The 16,735-nt window shown below is 46.5% G+C and overlaps 2 protein-coding genes across 2 annotated transcripts; one reads left to right on the top strand and one right to left on the bottom strand.

The window, feature by feature from the left end:
• Window positions 1–1,065: 1,065 nt before the first annotated feature.
• On the top strand, window positions 1,066–7,634 carry LOC104262472 (cystatin-A). The gene is made up of 3 exons (XM_009818841.2): window positions 1,066–1,131; window positions 5,420–5,521; window positions 7,501–7,634. The coding sequence occupies exons 1-3, from the start codon at window positions 1,066–1,068 to the stop codon at window positions 7,627–7,629; spliced, it is 297 nt and encodes a 98-aa protein (XP_009817143.2). The 3' UTR covers window positions 7,630–7,634.
• A 2,772-nt stretch (window positions 7,635–10,406) lies between these two features.
• On the bottom strand, window positions 10,407–16,735 carry LOC104262474 (cystatin-B). Its single transcript, XM_059822141.1, has 3 exons — window positions 16,660–16,735; window positions 11,979–12,080; window positions 10,407–11,223 (listed from the first exon to the last, which is right to left on the bottom strand). Exons 1-3 carry the CDS (start codon window positions 16,723–16,725, stop codon window positions 11,095–11,097), a joined length of 297 nt encoding a protein of 98 aa, XP_059678124.1. The 5' UTR covers window positions 16,726–16,735; the 3' UTR covers window positions 10,407–11,094.

Genomic DNA, 16,735 nt, shown 5'->3' with positions numbered 1-16,735 from the left:
GAGGGGGATGGCAGGAATACCAAAGGGAAGTAGTTTTTCTGTGATCTTGAAGTGTTAGCTCTCCCTTACCAGGCAGGGCTGCTAACAGTTGCTACCCTTTCCTCAGTAGGTTGCATGTGTTTTGAGCTTTGTACATTCATATATAGTCATGAATATGACTATGTCATGTGTCTGTGACTGTAACTGCAGAATGAATACTTCTGACTATATATTTTGCATGTTACGTATTTCACCAGCGTGTGAAATACAAGTATCTCGAAATTAGAACAGTTATTGTGCACACACAACTACTGCAGTGAGAGGGATTGTACTGTCTTCCGGGAAATTGGCACTAGAGTTTCAAAAGTAAATGGTACTGCATACGCAGTTGTTGTCATGATTGCCCGAATGCCACTATAGGTTTGATCGGAAAGAAGCAGAAATAACTTATTTGCAGTGCTTACCTGAAGCTAGGATTTAATTTTTTCCCGTTGTAGTGTTTACCTTGGCACCTTTCTGGTCAGGCAGAAGGAAGTAAAGCCACTGAAAGTAAAATGCAATCTGCTTCTGTTTCCTACTTGGAAGGATATTGAGACAATAAAATTTCAAGTTGAATGGGACGTGCACCAAGGAAATGACTGCATGCTTTCTTCTGATCTTGAATGGTGTTGGGAAATACTGGGTGTGACTTTGATCCATTTCCTAAGTGCACAGACTAGTCATCTGCACATGGGTGGAGAGGCAAGAGGTTCTGGTTTCAGCCCAAACCAACTATCTTAAGATGTGGGTGGCTGGAGGCTGCTGTTTGCTTTTCTTCTTGATGTGGAGGCTATATACACTTAAGATTTTAAAGTGCTTTTTACATTTACTATTAATATTATCAGTGCTTCACATTGCTTTTTTCACCCCTGTGTTCCCCATTTCTCTCCTTCTCCAGTTCGGTAATGGTAGGCTCCATATGTTAGAAGTCATATGATTTTATGACACGTGTATGTATATATATGAGATGCCCAGTGACTCCGCTCAGACTGCGCTGAACTTCCCTCTTCAGAACCACTCATCACTTCAGAGAAGTTACCTGCCACGATGATGGCTGGAGGCTTAACTGAGGCTAAGCCTGCTACTCCAGAAGTCCAGCACATTGTTAATCAGGTGAGTTGTGACCTGTCTAAAGATGAAGTCTCTGTGGGCAAAGGGCTGAGTCCTGACGCTTGTGCAAAGGCTGGGAGACCAGGTGGTGGGACTGAACCAGTGTTTGAACTGAAGAAGCCAGTGCCGAAAATGGGAATCCCCCTGATTGCCAGTAAGTATTTTCTCAGCATTCTGCATAAGCAGTGTACCAGTAAGACTGAGACAAAACACTTCTCTTTCTCATCCTTGTCCGTAGCCAGGTGTAGTACTGGCTACCTTCAGTTAATGTTCGCATGTAGTTCAAAGACTAGCTCTATTATGCCAGCACTGAGGGCACTTGTTTGAAAGTAAAGGTGGTGTATCTGAAAGGAGAAGATTGTAACTGTAGAATCAATTCCTCGCTGAAGGACAGGGATAGGACAAAGCGGTGGTATGCACTAAAAAAAGGTATATACGGGACAAGGCTGTGGGTAAACGGCATGTTCTCTGCTGGTGTCTATTTTCTAGAGTCACAGCGGTGGTGCAGGGGCTGCTGCTGAGCCCGTGGGGCAAGGTGAGCTTGGCACAAGGCAGGCAGGGTGAGTCCAGTTGCCATGGTGGTTGCTTACAGGCAGCTGTCCTGTCCTGGAAGCAGCTGTGTGAACAACACCTCTGCAGATCCTCTAACGCCCTGCAGTGCAGCAGCTCTTAAAAGAGTATATATGAAATGAATCCTGAGGAGCGGGAGGGGAACAACACAGCATGGGAAAGCTCCTTTTGTGGCTCCCATCTCATGTTCCCACCCACCCTCCCAATCCCCTTCACCCTCCCAGCTCTGAAAGATGAGCTCTTCCCCCTTTGGCAGCTGCACAAAGCATAACTTACGCCCTCCTTGAGGAACCAAACCCAGAAGTAGTGGGGCTGAACACGTTGGCTGATACCGCTGCACACTCCTGTGTGTGCAGGGCTCCCAGCTCCCTCCTTTGCTGTGCCACAGAGGACGGAGTTTGCACCGGCACCTTTCCACGTCTCCTGCGAGCTTGCAGGCTGAGACCAGGCAATGATGAAATCCGACTGAGGTGAGCTGGGCTGTGCATGCGGAGGGGCAGAGCGACCAGGAGAGATCTGTAAATAGGCTGTGGAGGCTGGTGTCAGAGTCCAGTGCTCTGACCAGGTTCTTTTAGATATTCCACTTGTGGAGGGGGTAACATTTGATATTCAATTTACTTACTTGAAGATACTTGATGTTACGTGAGGTTTCTGATTTAGCACAGTGATACAAATATACTGGTAACACAACAGAGATGTAAGTTACTTGTAGCAAAATACAGTTCAATCACAGTACCAGTGTGATCTCCATTACTGGCCTCGGTAATAGGCTCACTGTCACGATGCTGGGTGTCCTCAGTTGCCAGAATGGAGTGGGTTGAAGCCAGCTCAAGCCTGCTGTTCTCTTCAAAATTCTTTTGTTCATGGTTTAGTTTTTAGACTCTGTGTAGGGCAGAGCCACATGTTTGCTCCCCGCATGCCGGTCTGGCTAACTCAGGGAGGCGTTCACATTCTTTTAACAAACTCCGGGAGTTACACCAGCAGTTGATCCACTCAACTGACATAACTGACATAGCTGTTTGTCTAAAACAAACATCTTCTGGTCCCCTTTGTGTTGAGATACAGTCAGCTTGTGTGCAGAAGCTGTGGTCAGTCACACCCTGCATTATTTTCTGAGTTTCGTAGGCACATCGTCCTTGCCCAGCTGCTCTGAGCCTTATTCTGTTGTAGGGCTTTACTGGTCAGTCACAGCTGGGGTTGCCAGAGTTGGGCACGCGTGCTTGGGGGAGGGCTGGAGTATGTGACAACAGGTTAGTCAGAGGGGAGATAATTTACTCCAGAACAGAAAGGGAAAAAGATTCTCTAAAATTGTTTGGGGGACACCGATGGGATCGTTCAGGAGCAGTATCGCTGTTCCTCCTATGCTGGCACAAGTGGTTGAGGGAACAGCACTTGCAGAGATCAGAAATTCCCTCTTACCCGTGGAGGGGGGACCCTGGGCAAGGACTTACGGTACCTTTGTGCATGTGCAGTTCTTACTTCCTCATCTGTAAGACAGGGAGGGCAATGTCTCCTGCCAGCTGGGGGCTGTGAAATTTGACTAACGAATCAGTGAATAACCTTAAGGGCCTCCTTTGAGCACTGCTAGGACAGTGTAACATGCCAGATACTGAGCTATGTTTTTAATGCTGGGCTGTGTTATGGGTGATCAAAAGATCCTACCCTATTGCAGTATGTATCAGAGATGAAACCTCTTAACTGTCAGCGGGTGAGCGTGTGCTTAAAAATGTGAATGTTCATTTCAGGCTGTGCTAACGCTCGCAAAGGTCAGGGCAAATACAGAATCTGAAATGCAGATGTACAGATTTTCTGTTTGATTACTGAAGAGGACTGATCTTAATTTTGGTATTCTTCCATTCTCAATCACTTCAGGAAAACGAAAACAAATTATTCTTTGCTTTTTATTTTCTGCAAGGTGAAGTTTTTGCCTTGTGCTGAGCATGGGAGAGAGAACTCTCCCTGGTCCTTTTCCTTTGAAAAAGCTCACACTCCACTGCAAAGGCTTTGGTCTAGTTCTCTAAGGAAAATATTCTTGTGGGGACAAACCTTACATTGGGGCAATCCCGCTCTGCCTCCAGCCAGCTAACGGTGTCACCCTTTAATGATGCAATTCTGTGGGATTTTATGCTCCGCTAAGCGGAGAAGCAATTCATATGATTTAAGTGAAGTTGTGAAGAGCATCAGCAGACCTTGCGATGCCCAAGGTCTATCTGCTCTTGGGATTACAGAATTTTTTACTTATACCTGTGCCTTGTCTGTAGTCTAATCCTTAGTGAGCTGGGGGATGTTATTTATTCAGTCTCCTTGTTTTACAGCTGTTGCCTAAAACTGAGGAATGTTTTGGGTTTAAGGAGCTGTTAGATAAGAGCTTAGGAATGTTCTCTTTTTCCGTCTGAGGATTAAGGAGCTGTCTTCCTGCCTGATTTTACTGAAGGCTCAGTCCGTAAATAACAAATGGGGGACATAGTGAACAGAGGTTGGGAGAGATGGTAAAACTGGAAAGAACTGCCTTTGTTTTGTTTTATTCTGAGAGAGGAATATTATGTACCAAAAGATGCCGCTTAGGAGTATCCTAGGAGCCCCCAGACCCAGCCAGCTGGAAGGGGTTGCAAACTGAAGTTTCCCTGGTTTGCTAGAGGTAGCAGCTCCCCAGTTGAAAGTATGTCTGTCAGTTCCCAGGGATAGAAACTCCGTGGAAGCTGCTCAGAAGAAGAGCCGAGTAAGAGATGATGAGGAGCCTGAATATGATGAATTGGATAATTTCTGACTGTCTGGAAATGGTTGATCTGGATGTTACTAGGGTGCTTTCTGGGACCTGCCTGCTAGGAAGGAATGCCGTGGGAGTGGCAGCCAGCTGGATGTGCTGGGAAAGCCAATTAATTCTGTGTGTTTCTGTGAAGCAGGCGGGTGGTGAGAAGCACTGACACGCTGCTCGAACAGGCTGCCGAGTGACGCTGCGCTCCTCTGCCCGACTTCTGGAATGCCTCTGCCGTGCGTCGGGGCATCGGCACGGGCGTCATGTGCGGAGGAGAGGCTGTTACCCAACCTGCAAAAGATTGTTTACGCTTTCTAGATGGCAAAAATAAGTTTCTGGGTTACATTTGCTGCAGTTGCCTTTCTGGAGGGAATTTGTGTCATCAGATGCAAACGACTATAGTAAAACACTACTACACTGGTACATAAATCATGATGCCTCAGACACCCGGCCAGACTTCCACTGCTGCTCACTGCTCTCCCCTGCTACCCCCCTGCCCTTTGAGCCTAGTAATTGTACAAATATTTCATCTCTGAGAGGCCAGTACCACTGTGATTGCTGGTGAACTTAAAACTTGCCCTACACTTTGTGTGTTTCAGGAAAAACTGTTACACCTTTTTTTTTGTTATTGTTGTTCTTTAAATATATATGTGAAAAGGCTGTAGATGTCTGAACTGTGCATATTTTAAGATCTACAGGGCTTAAACTGGGTACTGTGCATAAACACATCTACCTGAGCTGTGAGCATAGATGTTACCAGCACAGAGCATTGTTTCTTCTGGAACTACCATGTCTGCAGCTGCTGTGTAGTAAAAGAACATTTAAAAGCATGTAAATAAACGTAGTAAAGGACATAAGTTTATTTCATTAAGGGTGTGTGTTTGAAAGGATGAAAACTGGAGTGGTAGATGTGAAAGAAAAGCTTGAATATGAACCTGCCAACCATTTTTCCCTTTCTTTTTACAGGTGAAGCCACAATTTGAAAGCAGGGAAAACAGGACATGTGACATCTTTAATGCCATAATATATAAGACTCAGGTGGTTGCTGGGCTGAACTACTTTATTAAGGTTTGTATATACTATAGGAGGGAGTGCTTTGTAGTTAAACGATATGGGTGACTTGCATAGTGGTTTATAGCAAGAAAGAGAAGCAAATGTAGTAGAAAACCATCTGATGTGACTAATAGAGTTAGGGCCTATCTCCAGGTGCTTATAAAATTCCTCTGTTGGGCACTACTCTAGAATAGGAATATAAAAACTTATGAAACATGCACTGTGCTTCTTCAGATGTGAATGATAACTTTCTTAGGATCATCTCATGCAAGGACTATAGATTGCCTTATCAGCTCAGATTATTTAAACTAGTCATAACTCTGCTCTCCTGTTTCCTTTCAAGGCAAAGCAGCTTTCCTATTGCCTCTGTGTCCTCCACTTGTGTTTATTATGACAAATTTGAAGTCAGCCTGAGGATTTGATGGAGTGTTAGAGTGAATTTAATTTTAATTCTTAAAAAATTTAATGCAAGCTTCTCATACTCTGCTGACTAGTTTTGCATGCAGGCATGTGTGTTGGTGTTTTGGTTCTGTGTCGTGCGCTGCAGAGGCACAGCCTGCCTGCTAGTTTTTTCTGTATTTTCAAAACCCCCTTTCTGTTGCGGAGGAAAAACAGGTCATGCTTAATTTGGAGCCCTCTGATAGCACCCCTCATCCTCTACTAGAAAACCTTACCCATGGATTTGAGCAGCTTTCTGTGAAGTAACGTATAAGAAATTGCTGGGCAGATTTTGCAAGTGAAGGCAGGTCCTTCCTTAAAATAACTTCCCTTGCTCCTGTGAGATGTGCTTTCACCTTGTGGACAAAGTACTGAGTCATGAAGAGCAACAATTTACAGGAAGGCTGCAGTAAAGCCAGAAGTCAGGCCCAGCAGCATTTCTTCCCTTAGTGCCATCTTACTGCTGACCTAGGCAGTGTAAAATACTTGTCTGCTGTCATGCTAAGCCTCGTGACCAAACTACTCAGAAATGAAGATTGACATCTGAACTTGAAAGTAATCCATTTACAACACTGAAAATGGATGATTTGTCTCTTCTTTCCCAATCTTGCCAGTGACAGGAAACAGTTATTCATTTTAGCATTAACTGGAATGAGCTCTGTCACAAGATTCTTTCTTTTATACTTCTGAATTTTCCATGTCACTAATATTTTACCAACAGACTTACAGCTGAGATGTAACCCAGACCAAGTCATAGTGCCACGCTGCAGCCACCAGAAAGCACGTAAAAACCTCTTAGAGCCTAAGGCATTAAACTTTGCATTAATACTATATACCTCACACAGTGAGAGTTTAGCACCTGTTGTGCTTGGCTTTGTACGTACGAAATTATAGAGCTTTGTAGCAAGTCTTTATGTGAGGACTTTCTGGAGGGGAAGGTGAGTTTATTTTAAAAAGTATTTATTTCAGGCACTCATGCTTATTCCCACAAGCGCCAAGATGTGTCAAGTTGTCTGTTTGGGCACTGATGAGTTTGCAGTAATTCTGCAGACAAGGGATCCTGGCTTTGAGGTTGTCACTGCTTCTTAGGACCATGTGCCGGTTTTGGATAAATCTTTCTGTACCTTCTAGGAGCTGACACTGTCTCTGCATCTTGCCCCACCCCTGCGTCATTAAGATTTACTCATTATCTCTTGTCTCCTACCCTGAGTGTCCCAAGAAGCTGTGAGCTGATGTGCTGGGATCTCGATGACCAAAAGAGGACGCTATCAAAACCTTCCTCCTCTTGTGCCTTCTGGTGCTCCCACACCCAAGCAGTCCTACTCATTTTCCATTCACATGAGTCTGAAGGTTTTTATTACAGTTTTCTACAGGCGTAGACAATTTCTGCCACTAGTTACTATCCGGACTTGGGTTAAGAGGTGTTGAAGTAAAAATTGAGATATACCTAAAATTAAGCTCCTGAGCAAAGGTATTCTTCCAAGTATGTAAGAGCATCCTTTTGTTTGAACCTGCTTTACCCATGAGCCGCGCTTTCCCGCTGTTTTGTTTTCTAGGTCCAAGTTTCTGATGCCGACTATGTCCACTTAAGGGTGTTTCAGAGCCTTCCTTATGAGAACCGAGGTCCCAGCCTGGTCAGTTTTCAGACTGGCAAAACCAGAGATGATCCTCTGACCTACTTCTGAGAGACGATGGGGAATGGTGCCTCACTTCTGCAGACAGCATGTGGATTCTGCCTGTGTCAGTAAATGCAGGAAAATAAAATAAGTTTTGAAAGCTGTTTGTTCATCTGCTGCATGTCATGTCTAGGTCTGCTGCCTGGCTAGAGCTCAAGTAGGCGCTGAAATCCTACGCGAGGCCGTTTCTGCCACCTGAGGTACTATAGCTGTAAGACAGAGCACACCCATCGCAGCTCCTCTTGCCAAAACACTTGTCAGGCATTAACAGGCTCTGTACTTCAGCACGTGGCTTCTTGGGTTTGCTTTAAGCGCACGAAATACAAACTATTGGCTGCTCCTCAGAAAGCGTGTGAGAGGGAGAGAGAGATGATTTCTGGCAAGGGGGAATTGAAAAGACAAACCGTGTCCCCCTTTCTAAGTTTAGCTTCACTGTGTGAGAGCAGGGTGGGGGGGCAGGAACGAGCTCCTTGAAGGAGCCAAGATAGCTGAATCCCAGCCCTCAGCCCCTGGAGCAGGGAGTGCTCCATATTGGCATATAGTGCCTAGGAAAATGTGGCTGCAGCCCACTTTGCATGCCGGTATCCTGGATCAGATGCTTTAATTCCTCGAAGTGTGAAGACAGTCTGTGGCCTCCTGTGACTTTAGGAGTAGTCTTTCCCTGTGCATCTAATAGTTTCCACAAGCGCTCAATCCTGCAGTCTAATGTTACAAATCTTTAAGATGCAACAAGCCTGGTATTATCACTGCTAACAAACATCCTCTCACAGGGTAGCATTTGGAGAACGTGCTCAGCTTTTTGAACCATGAAAACACTTCAGGGTGGGTAGTTACCAGCACCAAAAAAGACCCCGTGTCTCCAAAAAACCACTTTATTTTTAGCAAAATAGTAAGTAAGTGCCATAATGAGCCAGACTTACTCCCTCCCTTTATTCCACAGTGGAGGGCTGTGTGGGGACTCTTTGGGCTGATAGAAGCAAAAGCACGTAAGTCCTCCCTAGTAATCAGGAGACAGAACATGCTCCTTCTACACAGTGCTGGTTACACACTCACACAGAGCACAGCTGCAAGAAAAAAGCCCAGTAACACGCATGTAAGCTCACCATGCCTTCTCCTCTCGAAGCTGTTTGTCAGTCCTTCAGTCTGTGGCCAAGGACATGCAGCAGTGTAATCTAGAGGGGGCCTGTTTCCCCTCAGTTCAGAGTGCAGCAACCCCTGGCAAATTCCAAATGAATTACAGAATGAATTTCCAAGCTTGGCTACAAAATTTTCTGAGCAGGTGTGAATAATACTTACAAAAATAAAAACAAAATATCACAGACGGGTTGTAGTTGGAAGGGTCTGCTGGAGACCATCAAGTCCAACCCCTCTGCTCAAATCAAGGTCAACTAAAACAGGTGGCTAAGGACCACGTGCAGTCAGAATTTTGGCGCTCTCCATTGATGGAGATGCCACAACCTCGCCGGGCAACCTGGTCCCTTGTTTGACCATCCTTGCCATTGTTAAAGGGAAAAAAAAGGGATGTTCCACCCCCCCCACCCCCCATATTTACATGGAATTTACGTATTTCAGTCTGTGGCTCTTGCCCCTTGCCCTTTGAGCACTACTGAGAAGAGCCTGGCTCCTTACTGCCTGCCCCTCACCTTGCCTTCCCAGGGCTGAACAAGCCCAGCTTTCTCAGCCTCTCCTTTTAAGATGCTCCAATCACTTACTTGCCACTGAGGGCACACTCGGTCCCATTATCCGGGTCATTAATGAAGATGTTGCACAGTATTGGTCCCAGTATTGGCCCCGGGTACCCGATTGGGGACTGACCTCTAGCTGGACTACGTGCTGCTGAACGTTTTGAGCACAGCAGTTCAGCTAGTTTGCAGCCCACTTACCTAGCACATACTTAAATCAGTTTGTCTATGAGATGTTACAGAAGACAGTATCAAAAGCCTTACTAAACTCAAGGTAAATAACATCCACAGCTCTTCTCTCCTCTGCCAAGGCGTTTATCACACAGTACCAAGCTATCAGGTTGATGAAGCATGATTTCCCCTTTGTAAATCCATGCTAACTACTTCCAACCACCTTCTTGTCCTCAGTATGTGTAGAAATGGTTTGCAGGACTGTTTGCTCCATCACCTTCCCAGGGACTGAGGTGAGGCTGACGAGCCTGTAGTGCTCCAGATTCTCCTTCTTGCCCTTCTTGGACACAGGAGTGACACTTTCTTTCTTCCAGTCCTCAGGAACCTCCCCTGACGCCCATGACCTTCCACGACCTTCCACAGGGTATCATCGAGCGTGGCCTTGCAGTGACATTGGACAGCTCCCTAAGCATCCATGGGTGCAGCGCCTCAAGTGCCACGGCATTGCCTAAGTCCAGTTTAAGTGTTCCCCTGACCTGATCCAGCTCTGCTGAGGGAAGTCTTCCTTTCTCCAGCCTTTCCCACTCATCTTAGGGACCTCAAATTCCTGAAGGTGAGTCCTACCAGTAAAGGCCAAGACAAAGGCAGCACTGAGCGCCTCAGCCCTTTCGGTGTCCTCTGTCAGCAGGTCCCCTGCTCCACTGAGCACAGAGGGCCCACATCTTCCTTAGTGTTCCTTTTGCTGCTGATATACCTGCAGGAGCCTTTCTTGTTGTCCTTCTTGTCCCTCACCAGATTAAAATATTTCTAATTAAAACATACAGAAAGCATAAGGTTATCTGGAATATGAAAAACACTCATGTAAAAAAAACTGAGCAACATAACCAATATTGAAAACCAGTAAAGAGAACACTGAAACACCAGTCAAATATGTCATCTCAATTCCAGAGAAATATTTATTGTTATTAATGCAGAAATGCTTGTCCAGCTCAAGTTCCTTTCCAGGACTTTTCCTTAGGACTGAGAAAATAAGCAAATTTTTTTTTTTTTTTTTAAACTCACACACCCTCTACTGGGCATTGTATCCTACTGCTGCAAGGGGATAAACATGCTTATCAAGGGAACGCTTGTTTCAAAAGACTATAATCCTCTTTCTCTTGCTTTCAAAATTGCTTCAGCTCAAGTCTCTCTTCAGGTCTTTGCCAATAAAATCCACAGTACAATTTAAATCTACAGATCTATTCACAGTTGCGAAACAGCACAGAAAAGATTCAGGTTTTCCTCTTGCTCCTTGCTGTAAATACATGAGTGTCACTCCCCTTTCAATTTCCACACCAAGGAAGTCCACAAACAGGACTCGACCACAGTATTCCGGTTAAGTCGCACTGCAGTCAGTGCGGCTACGTGGGTTTGCGTTAGCGTAGGCGAAAGGAGAGCCATGTGACTCTAAAATTTAGATATTGCACAGGAAGGGAATGGCATAAAAGCAATTGATTTTTTCCAGCATTAAGTTTAAAAAAAGACACTTTTTTTTCTCCTTTGTTGGCACAGGAATCAACATTTTGCAGCCTATAGAAAATGAACATAAGAAACCATTAGGAAAACGCACAAGATAAGCTTGCTAGAAAAAAGCCAGTTCATCATGCTTAGTCTTGCTGCTCTGGTAACTGTGGAGACTCAGCGGCTTATTCTCGTGAGGAAGGCTTCTGAACACCCGCAGGTGCACGAACTCATCATTGCCAACATGGACCTGCAAGGCATGAAAACCAGTGAGTTCCTGGGAGTAACAGCAGCCTTTGGCAGGAGGGCTGGTGTAGATCGGTGTGTTTTGAGGATGGGGAAGCAGAGAGGCCGTAAAAAACCCCATCACCTCTGAGGTGTGGTCTTGTTTTAAACCAGACTGGGAATTGTGACTTTGTGGGAATACCGCCTAATCCTTCCACGCCTGTTAATCCTCCCTATGCCTGAGATGATAGGGAATATACAGGTGGGGAATCAGAGTTGCATAGAAGTGATTAATATATTAAATACATGCAAAATGCTCTAATCTTATCTGGCACGACCAGCACTTCAATGCTTTGACCACAGTTGCTTGGGTTTGCATGTGGCATCACTACAGGCAGGGTCAGAGCAGGTTTAATACTTCACTGTATCTTTACACATCTGGACTTCACTTAATGCAATGTTAGTGCTCGACATCACAGATACGTAATTATCCCCAAAACCAAGTTTCACAAAATAACTGAAAAGTAAAAGTCATGATGAAAATAGAGAAGTACTCTCATCTCCATTTTAATACAGGCAGGGAGATGGGCTGGGAGGTGGGGGGGGATGGATTTTTTTTTTTTTTTTTAAGGCACAGATTTTTTTCTTATTAAGTCCCAATGATAAGCATCCCTCTGCAGGCAAGTAAAGAAAAAAACCCCACACCATTCCAAATATTATACACGTTAATTAAAAAAACAAACAAAAAAGTAAAAAATCCCGTTGCCCAGTGTCCTCTACCTTGATGAAGTAGTTTGTTCCAGCAACCACCTGAGTTTTAAACTCCACTGCAGTGAAGACGTCAAATGTTTTCCCTTCTTTTTCTTCTAGCTGAGGTTTCACCTTAAGGAAACAATAGGTTATTTAAGACTGATGCAAGATTCAGGTATTTAGGACTTAAGGCCCACACTATCAGTGTGCCTCAGGACCCTCCAGGCCACTGCTGCTGAATTCCCAGACAGAGGAGTTCCTTCTTTTCCAAGTTATTGAAAGATTAAAATGAATAATTATATGTTTTGTGTTAAAGCAAGACCAGAACTCTAGACAGGCAGCACAGCCAAGACAGCGGTGTGATTCACTAGCCACAGGCTGACACCAAGTCTGGAGCCTCCAATAGAACTGTGTGGGTATTCTAGAAGATTTATTTTAACAAATTATTTCCTCTATCGACATTTCAGCTACCCTTTCTGTCCTGTGTATCTAACAACAACTGTGAAGTGGTTCAGTATCTACATGCACAAGACTATAGGTCTTTTTAAAAAGAAGTTTTTAATAGACATCATTCTTACAAGAAAAAGGGCCGTCCTCAGCGTTAGCTCCCTTTTCAAATTCAGAACAAGTTATTACAGACCTGGCATCACAGAGCAGACAGACATCCAATAATCAAGCCAATAATCAAGGATACAATCCAAGCCTAAGGTTTTACAACACTTATTTGACAGTTCTTCCAGCATGTCTGCTGGAATCTATAATGTTTTTCAAACTGCAAACATTTTCCAAAAAATAACTGAACCATAAAGGCTCCTGAGTTATCATCCCAATTTCCAGAGTGTAAGACCCGTGCTCAAGAAGTCAGAATAACTTGCCCAATACCCCGGAGGGAGGCATGAACTCGTATGAGTTGCAGTTCTTCTTTGCCCCACTTGGCTCTCGAGAACGTCATGGCTATACAGTGAAATTCTTGGTCAGGAAAGCAGAAGTTTTCAGGAGTTGCTTACAAGGGCAGTATGAGTCAGTCTTGGGAGTCCTTGCTGCAAGCACAGTTCTACCCAGGCCTTACCTCCTGCCCTGCGTCACCATGTAGCCCTCCCTCCACTCCCAGTGCAGCAGTACCAGCAGTGAGTAGCTCTTCTCTTTCCAGCTATATGGTATACTACTACTTCCTAAATTCAAGGGGAATGAATACATTTGCTACCCTGCCTGAATCCCACCTGCTTCCTTGGGGGAAAACAAGCGCCAGTTTGCCACCGCTCAGGTGCTCTAGGTAAAGTAGGAACAGAAACAACTCCTGCAACAGGGTGTGTTCTCCCACCTCTCCAGCACCGAGAAGGTGCAGGACCAGACTCTGGTGCCTTTCCAAGGCAGCTGATCAGTGACCATCCTGTCCCCGAGAGCCGCGACCATACTATACTGTACGTCTTCTCTCAGAGGCTTCTTCCAGGCTGTGAACAGTACGTCCAAAGTAAGCTAACGATGATGGGATGCTTTTGTACGTATGTTTTTTGCCATACGGAACTCAAAGCACACCCAACGACTTCGCAAGGAAGGGCACAGCTCCAGAAAGCGCAGTGATTCAGTCCCCCCTCCTCCCCTTCTCTTGAGTCAGAGGATGGAGCGAGTGGTTTCAGTTTCCATCACTAGAGCTACTCTTACAAATTTTAAGAAGAGGGGGAGAGGGTGGACATAAGCAACCCACAGACCCTGTCCTGCCCCGTGCTCCCTCAGCAATCCTAGGCGCTGTGCGAGGTTGGTTTCTTAGGTCTCAAAATCGCCCCGTCTCAGCCTGTTTTGTTCAGAAAGCTGAACACTGGGCTCCCTGACTGCAGACAGCTCACAGTCCCATGGGGCTGCAAGCTTGTCAGGGCGTTATCATGGCAATGACTCACCACAGCATGTGACAAACAGGCATCCTGATTCAGTAGCGGGAGGGAGAGCCCAGAGAGAAATACTCTCTGAAAGACCTGCTGTCAGCCCACCAGGCTAGTTCATGATCATGGGGTCTAGATCTGAGGGTCCTGGTACACCAAACACGAGCCAGCACTGTGCCCTGGTAGCAACAAAGGTAACAGCATACTGGGCTGCATCAGCAGGAGCCTAGCCAGAAGAGAGAAGCAAGCAATTACTGCACTTTACTTGGCACTTGTTAGAGCACATTTGGAATACTGTGTCCAGTTTTGGGCCCCCAATACAAGAAAGATGTCAATAAACTGTAGCAAGCTCAGCGGAGGGCCACCGTGAGGTCATACGGCTGGAGCACTTGTGCTGTGAAGAGAGGAAGAAAATGAGCTTGCTCAGCCTGGAGAAGAGAAGGCTCTGAGGAATACTTTCCAGTACCTACAAGAAGCCAGGCTCTTTACAGAGGGGCAGAAGAATGAGACCCAATGGTCGTAAATGGAAATTGGAGGTTCAGGATGGCTGTAACGGAAAACTTTTCCCCTGAGGACACTCCAGCAGTACAGCAGGCTGCCCAGAGAAATTGTGCAGCTTCCATCCTCAGAGGTTTTCAAGACCTGACTGGACAAGGCCCGCTGCTCGGTGCTCGGCAGGAGCTGCAGTCCCTTCCCACCCAAAGAATCTGTGATTCAGTCACGGGGCTGAACATTATCATGCCCTGCAGGCTGTTCTGCACACCCGTTTGCTTACTCCCAGAGCAGTTACGGAAAAGCAGATGGTTCAAAATCACCTTGGCTAAGCTCTGCCACAGCTGCCAGCGAGAAGCCGAAGGTGGAAAGGCCTGGGTGGAAACCCCTGCCGTGGAGAGGCTGTTCCTACAGGACACCTATGCCAGAGACGCTGTTGGGAGGGAAGCTCTCCTGCTCTGTCTCACGCTGTACCTGCTCTGGGTGAGCAGCAGTACTTGCCGGGGCGGTGCACCTAACCGATGTTCAGCCATCGCCGCGATTCTTACGAAACAATACAATGGAAGCAAGAACTGGAAAAGCAGGAACAGGAAATGTATTTATGGCAAGCAAACTGACAGGCTCTAACAAATCTCCACTAAGATTTGATTTTAAGCAAAGTAATTTTAGAACTCCACCTTGATTTAACAACACTAATGTTTCCTTCACAGTCTGTATCGGGATACAGGTATGACTGCACGGGCAAATCTCAGCTTTGGGTTTTCCCATGTATATTTCATTAAATAAAGTACTTTAAGCTGGCAGTCAACACAAGCTGGACAAACTTGGACAGACTTAGGTGATTTAAATGAAAATTTTTGGTTAATTCCATTCACATCTGAATCCAAATGGGTTTTTGGTTTTACTCTTTGTCCTATATTTGGATTACCAAACCACTGCAGCCTGCCACAGAATGGAAATTCAGGATTTTAAACAAATCTAGTTTTCAGTCCACCTGCAACGTTAACTGCATACTCACATTATCTTTAACAAGACACATAGGCCTTTTCAGGTCAAAACAATAATTGTGACTCTCTCAGCAATTCTCAGTAAGGTACTCATTACTGAAAGCTCAGGTTAGTGCTTCGGAGATGCACATCTTTTTTTTCTTTTTTAATGCAAAATCGTAAGATTCTACAAGCTAAACGTTAATTTCAATGACTGTTGTGCCTGTGGGTGCTCTGTACATGTTTAGAAACTGCTGCAGCCTGGGGAACAAATCCGGACAATGACAAAGAGCGTAAGAAGCTGGAGCTCGTCCTTCATCTTTCTTCACTGGCTTGACACACCCTAGCTGATAAAACCAAAAAGCAGAAGGAACTTGAGTTCCTGTGACCGAAACAAGAGCATTTGCTTTGAAAGAAGAACTTAGTTGTACACTGGCATTTTTAGAGCAAAAGCATATGCTCCATTGGCATGGACAGTAATTTAAGCTACTGTTAAGTAGTATCGGGATTTGGAGCTGGCAGTGGTTAGAGCCTATTTCCGCGCTGGGGAATCGCGGAAGCAGCAGAGAAGTTTCCTTACTTATTCCTCCAAGTGGCGGCAAGATTGTCCTGGTTTCAGCTGGGATAGAGCTAGTTTTCTTCCTCGTAGCTGGTATCGTACTGTGTTTTGGATTTAGGGTGAGAATAACGTTGATAACGCACTGCTGGTTTGGACAGAGATTTAGGCTTGTGAAGAACCTCCTGAGCTCCTTCCTCAAGCTCAAGAAAACGGACCTTTTGGCGGGTTGGCGGGTGGCCCTGCGCTGACGCTGGTAGGTGGCACATCACCTGCGCAGCCAGGGACGGAGCTGGAAGCACCCCAGCTCTCCCTGAGCACTCGACGCTGCCTACGGTTCCGCTCTAAATCCCTGGAAAACGTCCTCCGGCAATGCTGAACCTGCTCTGCCTGGCGTCACCAGCAGCAGGCAAGGCCAAGCAGGCACGGGGAGGGCTGCAGAGAGCCAGCGACTGCCCAGCGCACCTCCACGCTCTCTCAGCCTTCCCGCCTCCCCACTGAGGGGGGGGAAAGGCGCCTCCGCCTTCAGCCGCGGCGCAACGGCCGAACACACCCGGGCCCCGGCCGCCCCCGGCGGCGGGACGGGCCCCGAGCGCTGCCTTCAAACCTACCGCCCGCAGCCGCGGCCCCGCAGGGAGGGCCGGCAGGCTCCGACCGCCGCCAGGCCCGGCGGGAGAAGCCGCGGGCACCGGGGAGACCCGCCGCCCCGCCCCGGGCGCGGCCAGCGCCCGCCGCCAGGCCCATCCCGGCCCCGGGGGGTCCCTCGCGGGGCTCGCCCCGGCGCAGCGCGGACCCCTCACCTCCTCCGCGATCTTCTGCGTCTCGTCGGTGGCGGGCCGGGCCGCCGAGGTGCCCCCGCACAACATGGTGGCAGCC

Source organism: Gavia stellata, chromosome 1 (genome assembly GCF_030936135.1).
Source record: "Gavia stellata isolate bGavSte3 chromosome 1, bGavSte3.hap2, whole genome shotgun sequence".
Taxonomy (NCBI): domain Eukaryota; kingdom Metazoa; phylum Chordata; class Aves; order Gaviiformes; family Gaviidae; genus Gavia; species Gavia stellata.
This window is presented reverse-complemented; position numbering and strand designations above follow the sequence as displayed.

Excerpts from the sequence above, each read along its gene's own strand:
- LOC104262472 (XM_009818841.2), top strand. The coding sequence starts at position 1,066 with ATGATGGCTGGAGGCTTAACTGAGGCTAAGCCTGCTACTCCAGAAGTC. Across the intron at positions 1,132-5,419 it reads TCCAGCACATTGTTAATCAG|GTGAAGCCACAATTTGAAAG; the intron begins GTGAGTTGTGAC and ends TTCTTTTTACAG. Across the intron at positions 5,522-7,500 it reads GGCTGAACTACTTTATTAAG|GTCCAAGTTTCTGATGCCGA; the intron begins GTTTGTATATAC and ends TTTGTTTTCTAG.
- LOC104262474 (XM_059822141.1), bottom strand. The coding sequence starts at position 16,725 with ATGTTGTGCGGGGGCACCTCGGCGGCCCGGCCCGCCACCGACGAGACG. Across the intron at positions 12,081-16,659 it reads CGCAGAAGATCGCGGAGGAG|GTGAAACCTCAGCTAGAAGA; the intron begins GTGAGGGGTCCG and ends TGTTTCCTTAAG. Across the intron at positions 11,224-11,978 it reads GAACAAACTACTTCATCAAG|GTCCATGTTGGCAATGATGA; the intron begins GTAGAGGACACT and ends CATGCCTTGCAG.